At 39.5% G+C, this 12,756-nt stretch overlaps 1 protein-coding gene across 4 annotated transcripts in view; it reads right to left on the bottom strand.

The window, feature by feature from the left end:
• Positions 1 to 3,407: 3,407 nt before the first annotated feature.
• The window catches only part of RASGRF2 (Ras protein specific guanine nucleotide releasing factor 2), a 123,426-nt gene continuing 114,077 nt past the window's right edge, over positions 3,408 to 12,756 (bottom strand). For 3 of the 4 annotated variants that reach the window (XM_064642300.1, XM_064642299.1, XM_064642298.1), the window contains exons 23-27: positions 12,302 to 12,499; positions 10,561 to 10,640; positions 9,472 to 9,589; positions 8,652 to 8,720; positions 3,408 to 7,999 (exon numbers count right to left, since the gene is read on the bottom strand). In XM_064642300.1, coding sequence (XP_064498370.1) covers positions 7,907 to 7,999; positions 8,652 to 8,720; positions 9,472 to 9,589; positions 10,561 to 10,640; positions 12,302 to 12,499 — 558 coding nt within the window. In that variant the 3' untranslated portion in view covers positions 3,408 to 7,906. The other variant, XM_064642297.1, reaches the window with a different exon arrangement.

The following is a 12,756-nucleotide window of genomic DNA, read 5'->3' as shown; positions in this document are numbered from 1 at the left end:
TTCAAAAACATAGACATCTCTCCCCCAGAATGTCATGGCTTGTTTGGATTAATGAGAGCCATGCACTCCCACTATAATTAGAAATGAAACAGTCCAGATCAGTGCATCTGGAAACACGCCCTCTTTATCACACCTGTTTTTTATCAACCCAACACTACATTCTTGATACTGAGAGAGGAAAAAAAAAAATCTGCTGAGGATCTCCTGAGGTAACACGAGTAAGGAAATAGGAGCACAAAAAATCTGTCCCTGTGCAAGAACTGGGAAAGGAAACAGAAACCAGCTTTCTGTGTCAGCAAACAGCCCCTGCACACCAGCTCAGCACATACCTAATTTAAATTTTTTTACTAAAGGTAGCCTTCTTTGTAAAGCTCTTAAACAGACAAGGACTTTTCCCTCAAAGTAGGGGATGCCATGAAGCGCCTTGCTGGCTTAGGCAGAGGTTTAAGGTATTTGCCAGCTCAGAGCCTGTAAGAACAGCAGATGCAAACAAGCCCCAGACTGTGAAGTAACACCACAAATACCTGGAAAACACCATTAGCAAGTTCCCTAATGATTTCTGGAGAATATATCATTAATACTTAAAAATAGTTCAGCTTTACTACTGTTCTGTGATCTATTTTGTGAGGAACTCAGGTACCAAAACAGTTGGGATGCTAAGAACCCTCCATGAATAATGCCCCATTTTCATGTCTATCTAACATAATTATCTGACAATTAAAATGCTGCCGCGGTTTCATCGTTTGTACTGGGGAGGCAGCAGTAGCTGAGTGTTAATTCAAGTGCAATTAATATTAATGACACAAGTCCCTGGTGTCACAGGGAGTTCAACTGGAATTCAGCAGTAATTTGTGTCCTACTGGAGTTTGTCATGGGAGCTGCTGGCCAGTCACCTGTATGGACCAGACAAAAGTAATTATGTTTTATGGGAAGGCCTTTCCGATTCACACATTAATTTCAAAGAAAATTTATTTGAAGTCAGGTTTCCATATATGGGACATAATTTAGTAGTAATGAAAGGAGTGAGGACAGCAATAAGCCTAGTTTTTCTTGCAAAGTCTGGGTATTGAATTTGTAATTAGAAGGTGCTGTGTTTATTCTGAGGAGCCTGCAAGGACACTGATCACTATCTCTCCTGCTGTTAGAGTCAGAGCTCTGCTAGAGTTCAGCTGCAAAGAACCACTGGTGTCCTTATAAAGCAGTAGTTGGATTGTTCCCCCAAAGCAATGGCAATCCCAGGTTTTCAAGTTGGATGGGTCTTTAATTCTTATATTCAGAATAATGCAGTGAAGCACTCTGTCTTGGCAATAAATATAACTGTTTACCAAGTGCTTAGCAGACCTCTTACTGGGTGTCCTCATGGCTGTGGGTGTTCAATATCCTCTCACATAGAGAATGTGCAGCCACTGAGATCTCAAAACTGGGAAAACATTCCATTTTAAGGTGGCATCCAAGCCCTCTATCCCACAGAAGTTGGAGTTAAATCAGGTACTTTGTGCTAAGCATGGGCACCTATTGACCATGACCAAGTGGACAAGGAGGCACAGAACAGTTGTCCTACACTTAATATTACTCCAAAGAAAGGCACATTAAGGTGCTAATACATGTCTACTAAATAAAGAGCTCAAAAAGATCCAACTGTGGTTTTAAAAATAACCCCAGTTATTTTAAATTATCGAACTCACTCTTCACAGAACATCCACCACACAGTGTAGGAAAGGTTCTCTATAATTAGCAGTGTGTTTTCTGGCCAAAGGAGGAGAAAAGGTTTTCCTAGAAATGGAGCTGACCCTTTGGACAAGCAGGAATGTCCAAAATCAAAAAAGTGGTCACTTTTTTTTTTAGATTTTAATTTTTTTTGTCAGGGAGTTCAAAACAGTAATGACTGGAGAACCACAGCTGACAAACATTCAGGTGTCTTGAACTCTGGACACATTTCCATCCTGCTGATCCAGTGCTTCTTTGTCCTGGAAATTCCAGCAGGAATGGTTAGAGGGGGGAAAAGGTGCTCTTTTCCAGATGGCTTTCCCATTGGAGATGAAATTTTAACAGCAAATAAAAGAGAATAAAAATATTTGGATTTCAAGCAAAATAGAAAGTCTTAATAAGACTTTGTGTCTTTTCTGGCCAGACAAGTTACTACTTTTGGTCCACATGAAGCACATACATCAAGAATCTAGACATGATTTACACGTTGTCACCAATTTGTATAAATGCAGAGCTTCCAGGAAATGTAGTGGGGAAGAACACAAAAATAATTAAACAGTAATAATTATGTCAGTGTTTCTGACCCATCTGGGCATTTGCAGACCATGAGCATTAGTGCAGAGGGTGGTGCCTGACTTGAAGGGAGTTACACAGTGGAGCTTCTACCTCTAGGAAAACAAATTTGACATTACTTCTGCCACTACTGCATTTACCAACACGTACAGGGCTGTCTCCAGCAGACAGGGAACCAGAACAATGATGGTCTTAGAATAAAGATGTAAAATCAGTCAACTCTTTGGCATAACGAAAATAAAATGGTTTGGAAAACATTGCTGGGAAAACAACTTGAAATTAAAAACCCTGCAGTACTTTTAAACAGAGCTTCTCAGGAAGTATTTTAAATTTTTTATTGCACTGACAGTATCTGACAACCTTAAGGGTAATTTGCTCTCAGTTAATTTCAGTTCTTATGCGAAACACCAACAAATATAAGCAAAACTGAGAAAATGTGACTGCAAGGTCACAGAGTACTGAATAGATGTTAGTATCTTGTTTTATTTCCTTCTTACACAGATCTGATGGGCCATTGCTGTTCACTTGCTCGAAATATGTTAATTCTAGAAAAAAATGTAACAGGATTCTTTCTATCTTAATGAAATTAGTGATTTCAACACAGGACAGTGATTAAAGTATATAACACAAGCTGGAGACCTGGTTTTTTAGTCTCAAACTCTGTTAACTATTTTTCTTCAATATGTAAGTAATTTATCTGTTAACTATTTATCTTCAATATGTAAGTAATTTACCTCCTATCACAAGAGGAGGGACAGGACATACTCACAAACCTACTATGTTTTCTCTCTTTTCCTGGGTACAAAATATGGCTTTATGACTTCTTTAAATCCATGGCAGGACACCAGCCAAGAGAAGGCAAGGGATAATTAGACAGAAGTCCAAACCCAATGTCAGTTATTCCCAGTGATGCCCACAGCAGCTGCAATGCATCATGAGTGTAAAAAAATAATAAAATGCAGTAATTCAAACCATTCCTTCCCAGTACAAACCGAGAATTTTCCCTGATTTTTTGCCCTTAATGGGTTTGCTGTTCTAAAAGACTTGCTAAATCAAAAGGAGGAGATTTAATTATTCGTGATCGGGGATTAAAAAAACAAACTAATTCCAGTAAGGACCCTTGAAACTCAGGAAATAAAAGAAAGTTTAATCAGCATAGAGGCACAACACCTTGCCTGATAGGTCTTACTAACAATACAAAGCAATAACCTCAGGTCAAAAGATAAGTTACAATACATGCAAAAACATCTGGAGTGTGCACTAAGTAACACATTAGTTATAGGTACATCTGTCAAATAAACATAGATCTACTCTCCTAAGTAACAAAACTTCAGAGACTATTCAGGAGTAAAGGTACAACAGAACAACCATCGTTGAGCAGTGTATTGGACACAAAGCATCCAGGACAGAGACACTTGACCTTTGGAGGCAAAAACTGTAACAGGCAAATAGCTGAGAGCCAGATCCCCAAATATTTATGAAAAGCTCTCAGTGAAGCCTAATGTATTATCAGAATGAGGTCTGAAGGGTTTTGCCCTTAATGAATAACAGTTATGAGTGGGTAAAAATGTCTCTATGGGTGAGAATTTTCAATCATCTAAGCTTAATGTTGCTATTAACACTAAAAGGAGGAAAGACTGAATATCAATACAAATAACACAATGGTTTTTTGTAAAACCCTTAAAATAAATAATAAGCATGAAGGAAAATTTGGGATAATGAACATGTCCTGAAATCAAAATCGTTTAATAAATAATTAAAGTAGTTAAGTTCCTTTTTATCCTAGAGAACAATAATCAGTATTAAAACCAGGAAAGCAGAAAGTGGACCTCCTCCTCACTCTTAAATAAGGGTGATCAGTCCCAGTTATCACCTCTCACCATGAACATATGCATCTGTGTTTCACAGGACTTGCCAAAAGAAAGGGGCAGAACAAACACTTACTGCCACAGGTCTGGTTTTCTTCCACAGGACGACCAAGTCCTGTTATGGGCTCAGTCCATAACACTACTGATGAATTTGAAAGGGGAAAGGGATGGGGGAGCAAAGGCTGGGGTGAAGGCAACTCTAATCCTTTATCAGCGTCAGACAAGTGCTCTGTCTCTCACATGAAGGGGACATGTCTGTGCTGCTGCCCAGGCCCCAAGGTCACTGTAGGCTCAATCTGGGCTGCTACTTATGCAATAAAAAACACTGCAGAGCTCTCCTCAGGCGTCACTGGCAGGTGTGCCCACTGCAACCCAGTGGGTGAAATTTGCTATATCCCCATTGCTGCCAGCCAGCCCCTTCAGCATGTACCTGGAGTGTTCCACAGGGAGCAGCCCCTCCATCCCACTGGCACAGAGGGGCTGAGGAGCTCAGGAAGGCAAGTAGAGAGGTGCTTCAGCCCTTTTCCTCCTTGTGGATCCTGAATCAGCTAGGCTTTTCTAGCTGCACTTGCAGGAAAGTGAGTCTGTTTTGCTTCCATGGTGTAAAAGCTGTGATGGACAAGATCCTAGAAGACAGCAAGACCCCATGGCAAAGTCCTCACTCAGGGACATGCTCCCTAAAATGCCAGAGGCAAACAGTGTGTGTTTGATGACTGAGATTTCCATCCCTATGTGTTATGTGGCTTTGGTGGAGTGGCACAGAGGAGTTGGTGGCAGGAGCTCCATGATCCCTGTGCGCCCTACAGGGAGAGCACTGGTTACACTGGGACCAAGCAAAGCCTCACACAAAGCAGGTTGCTGCTGCCTATGGACCATGGCCACAGCCCATACACGGCAGCAGGACTGTGGCAGAGGCACTGGGGCCACTGATTGGTGAAGCACAGCCCAGCACACAGCTCTGCACTTGCTGTTCCTCCAGAACAGCTGATCCCAAATGTGGTTATAGGGCTGCAATGCTGGCGAGCGTTGTGGGTAACAAGGTGCATCCTCACTTTTTCAGCCACTCACCTCCTGTGCTTTAACGAACATATTGTATCCCCAAGCAAAAACAGCAACATTAGACATCAGCAAATCAAGCATTACTGTGACCATAATAATTGTTTGTTTGTTTGTTTGTTTTGGTGGTGGTGGTGGTGCTGCTCTGAATACAAATTAAGTACGTATGCTACTCTAATCATTCTAACCTCAGTTGTGCCCCTGTCCCAGGAGGCAAACTTTGGCATATGAGTAGTCTGTGCTTTTCCAAAGGGGCTGAACTATTACACTGCCTTCTGATTTTAAGATATGGATGCTCAGCACCTTTGGAAAAGCCCATGTCTAACCCTTTGTCTTCCTCTCTGTCCATCTGCCACATGAGCACAGCACCAACCCTGCGTGTCACAAACACTAAAATACATCATTGAATGTTCTGAACCAATATACACACAGAAAATACAAAACAACCAACCATGAACAGAGCAAGATGAAGAATTGTACCCTGTAACCCTAAGAACATCGGGGAAATTTGGTAAAAAGGGGTACAGGCAGATAAAGCAGCAGTTAATAGCATACAACAAAGATGCCCATTGACAGAGACAGTTGTTACCCATTTTCTTTTGAACAAAGAAACAATAAAACAAAGTTAGGAAATCACTTTCTGGACCACGTTTCCCCTGTTGCTTCATTACTTCAAAGTGTTTTCTGAAACTACTAAATGGTAACAGCTTTTGTACAGAAAATACACAGTCAGTTGGTTTTGTGATCCAAATAAACCATGCTTTTCCTCATATCATGCACTGGGATGCAATCACCTTCTTGTCAGTCATTAGTGAAAAGAAATAAACACATTTGACAACAAAAGGTTTCTATAAGTAATATTTTCCATGTTCATTTTCACAGCAATCATTAGCCAGAACTATCTAAAGTGTTTCTGGCATTTCCTTCTCTCTTGCTGTCTGCTCTTCTAATGGAGGAATTTTCCAGTATCTGTGACACTTACCCATGCAGTTATTTACAAAGAGATGGTCCTTCTGGATAAGAACCTTAATGAAATGTACAGTTGCTAAGGTACATTTGTAAATGCTGGCAGTTACACTGAGTCAGAACAAATGGAATTTATTGTGCAGCTTAGGGCTGGGCCAGCAATATAATTAAAGTGCAAATAAAGAAAAAAACCACAAGCCAGGCAGGTCCATTTTTCATCGTCAGCGTTGAGAAGCATCATGACTGTGGTAAGATATGTCAGATCAAATAGGCCTAGGTCACAATCTGTTTTAAGCATCTGTCTCCCTGAGAGAATTTAAGGGAGGTATACAGTGATATAGCCCTATTTCTTCAACTGGCTGAATATCATTGGAAAAGTAAGGACACTTTTCCAGCCAATTTTTTTTCAACAGTGCTAACACCTGTGTTTTATACTATGATGCCCTTTACAACATACATTTGAGCTCAGTTTCCATGCAGCTATGACAGGCCACTCTTGATCAGGAAAATGTAGGAAGTACCCACTAGCTGCAGAAATGACATCTATCTACCTGGTACGTCACAAAAGCACAGGTTCTGAAAACATTTACAAATAACACATTTTCTCATACATATGCCCATATGCAAGTGATAATTATTAGCTCAGATAAAAATACATACTTTGTGTTTGCTGGCATTCAACGTTTGCCACTGATATGTATGATTTTAGAGCTAAGTTAGTGCCGAATGACTGAACAAAAAAAAATGGACATTTTTCAAACCACTGATTCCAAGTGAAACGGAACTGTCACTCCAGCTCTGAGTGTTCACTGCTGGTCACCACCGACTGCCAAATCAGACGTGTGTTTCTCTCCACAGTGTGTCCAGAAAGTGCTCTGTAGCCTGACTTGTCAGAGAAGTTGCAGGAGGTGCAGGGAAATAAAGTGCCTTTTCCAGGGCTGCGTGCAACACGACTCACCATCCCATCCACTGCGCGTCCAGATTTCTCACTTTGTGTTTCCCAGCTGGGAAGGCTGGCAACTATGTACAGCTATTCCACTAGTCCATTTGCTTTCCATGCTGTAAATACTCTCATGGATGAAAAAAAAATATTTACAAATCATTTATAGGTACAATCAGCCATCTTAGAAAAGGCTGACGAGACATTTAAAGAAGAAAGTCTTTTATAAAAGTACATTATACATACAGCAAGTGTTTTGAACAACTGCAGGTCTGAAGTTACTAGATGTTCACTTAATGCCATTCCAAAATAGTAGATGACTGTTAAAATACTGGTTTCTCAGTGAAATTAACACAATATGAGGACACCACCGCCATTGCTGCCTCAGTGGACACACAGTTAGCCATCAACCCAGCCACCTCATTTTGCTTACTCATCTTAATATACCTGAGTATATTGCCACCATTTAAATCTGTACCCCTACTTTGTCACATTAAGATGGCTGCAATGAGAACCTGTTCACAGTAAAGTCTCCTATTTTCCATTAAATCATAGTCCCTATGCAAAACATTATCTTTGCAAAGCAACAATCACTTAATCCAGGTAGGAAGTGTCTTTCTCTTCCACCTCCAATGCTCGTTTTTGTTGCCAGAGAGGGAAATGCTGTGAGACTCTGTACCTCTTATTGGCAAAGAGAGATGGCATTCTTCCCAAAATTTCCCTTGCTGTTTTTAGGCATGCATGATGCTGTTCATTGTACTAAAGCTTTCTGTAGACTCTGAGGCAAAGCTGAGTTTCAGGCGGGGAGTCTGGGCTCAATCTTCAGGGAGAGCTCATACAACGTATCTTCATCTATAATGAGCGTCTTGTCAAGTAAATAGTGAGTGACCTGGAATGGAGAAAACACAGATGGACAGACTGCAGAGAACAGCCACAAAAATTTCTCTTCTTTCCTTTCCCTTTCAGCCCATTTCGGATCCTGAGATGCCTTCATGTTGTTTTCTTGAGAAACCCAACAGCTCATTTGGATGCTGCACCCACCTGCAGAGATCTGGGAATTAATTACAGCCTCTTAGGAATGGGCAAATCATTTGCCAGGTTACCTCAGCCCCAGGCTCCCCTTCTGGAGTATGAGATTAATCTTCTCTGAAGCCACAGACCAGCTTTGGTCAAATCTGCATAACTCCCATGAGGGACAAACGGAAAAAGAACTGCAGGATGCCTCAGCAGGTGCTTGGGGCATGTCCTGTCCTCTAAATCACTGGACTCTCAGGGCAGGAAGAACACATTTCTCCTTCAACCCCTTACACCCTCGAAGCCTGCAATCCCCAAGACCTTCCAGAGAAGGAGCAAAAAACTTCTCTACAAGGCATCAAAGGGTTTCTGCCAGGGTGAGGGTGTCCCAGCCCCAGATGACCCATCCATACATCTGTGTGTCCTCTCCTCTATGTGTGGAAGCAGAATACACTGATTTTGGCTTTCAACAACAGCTCTATCTGAGCTGCTACAGCTCTGATTTGAGCATCAGGTGAGAGCCTTACCTTCTGCTGATGATCTATGCGGTAGGAGGTCTGCTGGAACTGCCGTATTTCCCTGATAATATGTGAGATCTTTCAAAAGAATACATGTGTGTAAGTACAACTTCAGCTAAGCCACATAAATCAAGAAGTTTGCACGAAGTTAGTTAATTTATCTGGGGAGGAGGGAAGGCAAGGGCAGAGATCATCTCCTTACAGCTTCCAAGCACTTCACTTTCCCAAATCAACCATTTATTCTCCAGTCAGCCTCAAGTGAACAACCTTGACTCTCCTCTCCCCACATTGAAAACACCTCTTCTCTTTTGCCTCGAGTGACTGCTGCAGTGTGTGGCCCTAAGAAGGGCATTAAGCTGAGATTGGAAGAGAAATTTCCATGCTTCCCTCTGAGGAGTTGTTACAAAAAGCATTATATGGCAGCGGGAGAGAAATCAACTTTAAAATGCTTTTTAGATAGACCCTAGCACACTTTGAAAAGAACATTGTGACTACTGCTTGCTGGTGAATCACTGCATTCCTGTAATTCTGGTTATTTAAAAAAAGCTTTTTGTTGCTCCTTCATGATCTCCAGACAGCTGCTTTTTCTGTTATTTCTCAGAGAACAAACCAGGGGCAAATTCACCCTGTAAAAATACCCAGTTTACCAGAAGGTGGTGATAGAAGACTGGGTCGAATAATTGCTCTCAGATCGCTGCCTATCTTGCACAACACCAATACACCTGTAATTCTCTGAAGTGAAATTCAAAGGAGTTATAATGAAATCAATAATTAACTCACATAATTAAACACCACCTGTTGGGAAAGCATACAAGAAAGCGAAAATTACCATTCTCATTTTGGAAAAATTGACAAGTCCTTCCTCAGTGAAGTTGGGTGTTCCTTCTTCGATAAAGGCCAGGTCCGTCAGGTACATCCCAAGGTAGGGAACAGCAGGTGGGTTACAACTGAAAATCAATAAATCAGCATATTTGCCTGTAGCTACACTTGCAAACTGATTTTTTTCTAACTCACACAAACTTTTATTACCTAATGCACTTCTAGTCAATGGACTGCATTTATTTCCAAGATGAACAGCTCCTCTGACTTTGCTTGAATTGTATCTGCTCTGCCTGTGACAAATTGAATGTATGCTGTCCAATATCTAATATTAATGGCACTTTTTAAACATTCCGGTAATTATTCTAGTTGTTCAATTCTTGGCTTCTCTCAAGATAATTTAAAGTAATCGTATCATTCAATCCTGAAAAACCTGCTTCCAATTACAAAACTTGCAAAAATTCAAGTCAATACCTAAATTGTAGAACCCTTTTGGATACCAAAATTACAGAATGTCAGACACAATCTGGCAAATTAAAGAAGCCAGTACTCAAGGACTACTGCACAAAAGAAGGAGGCTGTTTTCCAGGGGGCTTGGAGGCCACAGGCGAGGAAATATCACTGTGCATTTGTCCTGTCCTTATGTTCCTCTCATCATTTACTGTCTGAAACAATATGAATGGATCTATGATTTGACTCAGGCTTAGTCCCAAGCCCTAAATTTCTTATTCAGAGCACGAAGTCTGTGGAATCCTGTTTCTCATAAAAAAATTTATTTATCAAGCTGACTTTACACTTACCAAAAAAGTTTAACCGTGTAAGCAAAATGCCAACAGGGAACATTTCCAAAGAAAAATAGTATAATTTGTTTCAGTAGTTCTCTGGAGCTATTATATTTATACATGAGGGGAACTAAATCACAGGATATTCAGCAAAACAATAATGCCATATAGAACCGACTTAGAATTTAAAAGATTTTTAGTCAAAAATATTACCCAGAATTATATTAATTATTAAAACTTAATCAAAGCCAATTCTTCTTTAAGATGTACTATCCACTGCTTATAACAAAACATTTGTATATTGTAGGAAGGCATACTTTTTGAGCATTTCTCTAAGGTTTTTAAATCTTCCTTCAGATGATACAGTCTTCTGAAGCTTGTCCATGAGAGCCTTTGTCTAGAAAGAAAATGCATTACAAATGTCATTGCTGGTGCACATACAACTGGGATTAGATTTTAGAAAAGGTGTAATTCACTTAGCATCTCCATTCCACTTTCAAAAGTAATAAAACAGGCATTAAGATTTCAGCTTTATTGCTTGTTAGTTCCTCACGTATTTCTGAAAATGGAGACTAGGCAGCATTAAAGATTTTCCTATGAGTGATATACAGAACCTGTGTCTATACTAACACTATTAGCCTGCAAATTGGGGAAAAAACATGAGTTCATTAAATTAATGGCCAGGAATTCAATTTACTGTTATACAAGAATATAAAGGACTTGATCCTACACGTTGCTGAGGATCTTCAGCTGTATTTACTGAAGTTGGTGACAGTAAAGGCTGTTTTCTGTCTTGTAAGCTGGTCTTGCCTCCAAGTTCCCAATAAAAGCTGAATATGTATATAGAAATATATTCCTGCCTTACACAAGTCACATTCAGTGGGCATCATCAGAGCCTGGTTACTTCATAAATGAAACAAATTTGCTTTTCAGTCTGTTTATGCTACAGACTGGAGACAATGTAGAGAATGATGAGAAATTCATCATTTTTGAAAAGGAAATTCCAATTAAGAGAAAGCTGTAGGCAGAAACAGTCATTTTCTTCTAAATAGTAGGCTGATGAAAAATTCAGATTACATTCCCAATAAGTACCAGAGAACTGTGCAACCACATCAATCTGCTGCGGTTTTGGTTTTGTTTTGTTTTTAATTGAAAAGTTTAAAAATCGAACAAATTCTAAACATAAAACTTTCCAGAGGTGACCTCTTTTATAACAGTCTGTATTGAAAAGATTTTTAACATATTTTTAAATAAAAGTTTTTAATTGAAAAGTTTAAAAATCGCACAAATTCTAAACATAAAATTTTCCAGAGGTGACCTCTTTTATAACAGTCTGTATTGAAAGGATTTTTAACATATTTTTAAATAAAAGAACCAGAATTTGTTTTTAAATAAAAGCACCAGCTATGAAACATCTATGAAAATCAGTCAGAATGTATTTTAAGTGGATTTCTCTGAAGCATTTAAAAGAGAGGACATAAAAGACTGGATACTCTTCATCCTGACTAGTCGTCTTCTGTGTGTGTGTGTCTTATTTTTGTGACTGGCAGGCATTCCCACAGCCTCAGCCATGCTGCTGACATTCTCAGAAGCCAGGTAAGGGTTAAAGAGAGGCATTCACTGCATCTAAACCTGAGCCCCCAAATTAGAAAGAACACTGGTTGTCAACAGTCTCCTAATGGGCAGCAAAAACCTCACCAATCTGCAAAGTGCTGCCCTTCCTCCTGGCTTTCTGCACAGTCAGGGAAATGCAGTTCCTGTTTGAGGCACCTGACCTGACTAGCTATGGCTTGTAACCACCCAGAAGTGTATATCTGAAAATATTTAAATTCAGTTTACTTGAGAATTTCAGTACTTCAGCAGTCTTTGGCACCTGCTAATTCTGCTGAAAACTGTTTGTTCCCACTTATAAAAAAATAAATTCCAAAGACTTTGACACGAAATACCACTTGGTGGAGAAGCAGAATTATTTATGTGTGGAATATTATCTGAACATGTTGTCTGAACATACTGACTGATGAAATCTAGAAACCCTCCTCACAATTGTGTCTTTCTTACCTGTTTGGATACTTTACCCCAGGTTTTCTTAAGCCTGTAGATTGCACTTCTGTTCAAGGCTGAGGTGATCTCTAACACACCATTATAATTGTGCAAACACCTGCAAATATCAGCAACAGCCACCCACTTCTCAATGGAGTTGGCCCGGGAGCTGACATCAGCATAGTTCATGATCTGGGAGGCCACCAGGTTACTCATCTGACCAAAGAAACAGGAAGAAAGTTAGGAAATTTAATTTTAAAAATAATTTATGTATATATTTATTTATATTAATAATATTTATTTATATTATTTATCTATAATTACATTATATATTAGTTATATTACTTTTCTATTATTACATTATATGGTATTTATGCATAATCACAGCATTTATATTATTTATATATAAAAATAAACTATATAATTATTTTTAAATTTTAGATTTATTTTAAATTCATATTTATACATAATAT

The sequence above is a fragment of the Pseudopipra pipra genome, chromosome Z, assembly GCF_036250125.1.
Source record: "Pseudopipra pipra isolate bDixPip1 chromosome Z, bDixPip1.hap1, whole genome shotgun sequence".
Classification (NCBI taxonomy): Eukaryota; Metazoa; Chordata; class Aves; order Passeriformes; family Pipridae; genus Pseudopipra; species Pseudopipra pipra.
The sequence above is the reverse complement of the archived record's forward strand: the minus strand, read 5'-3'. Positions and strand labels throughout refer to the sequence as shown.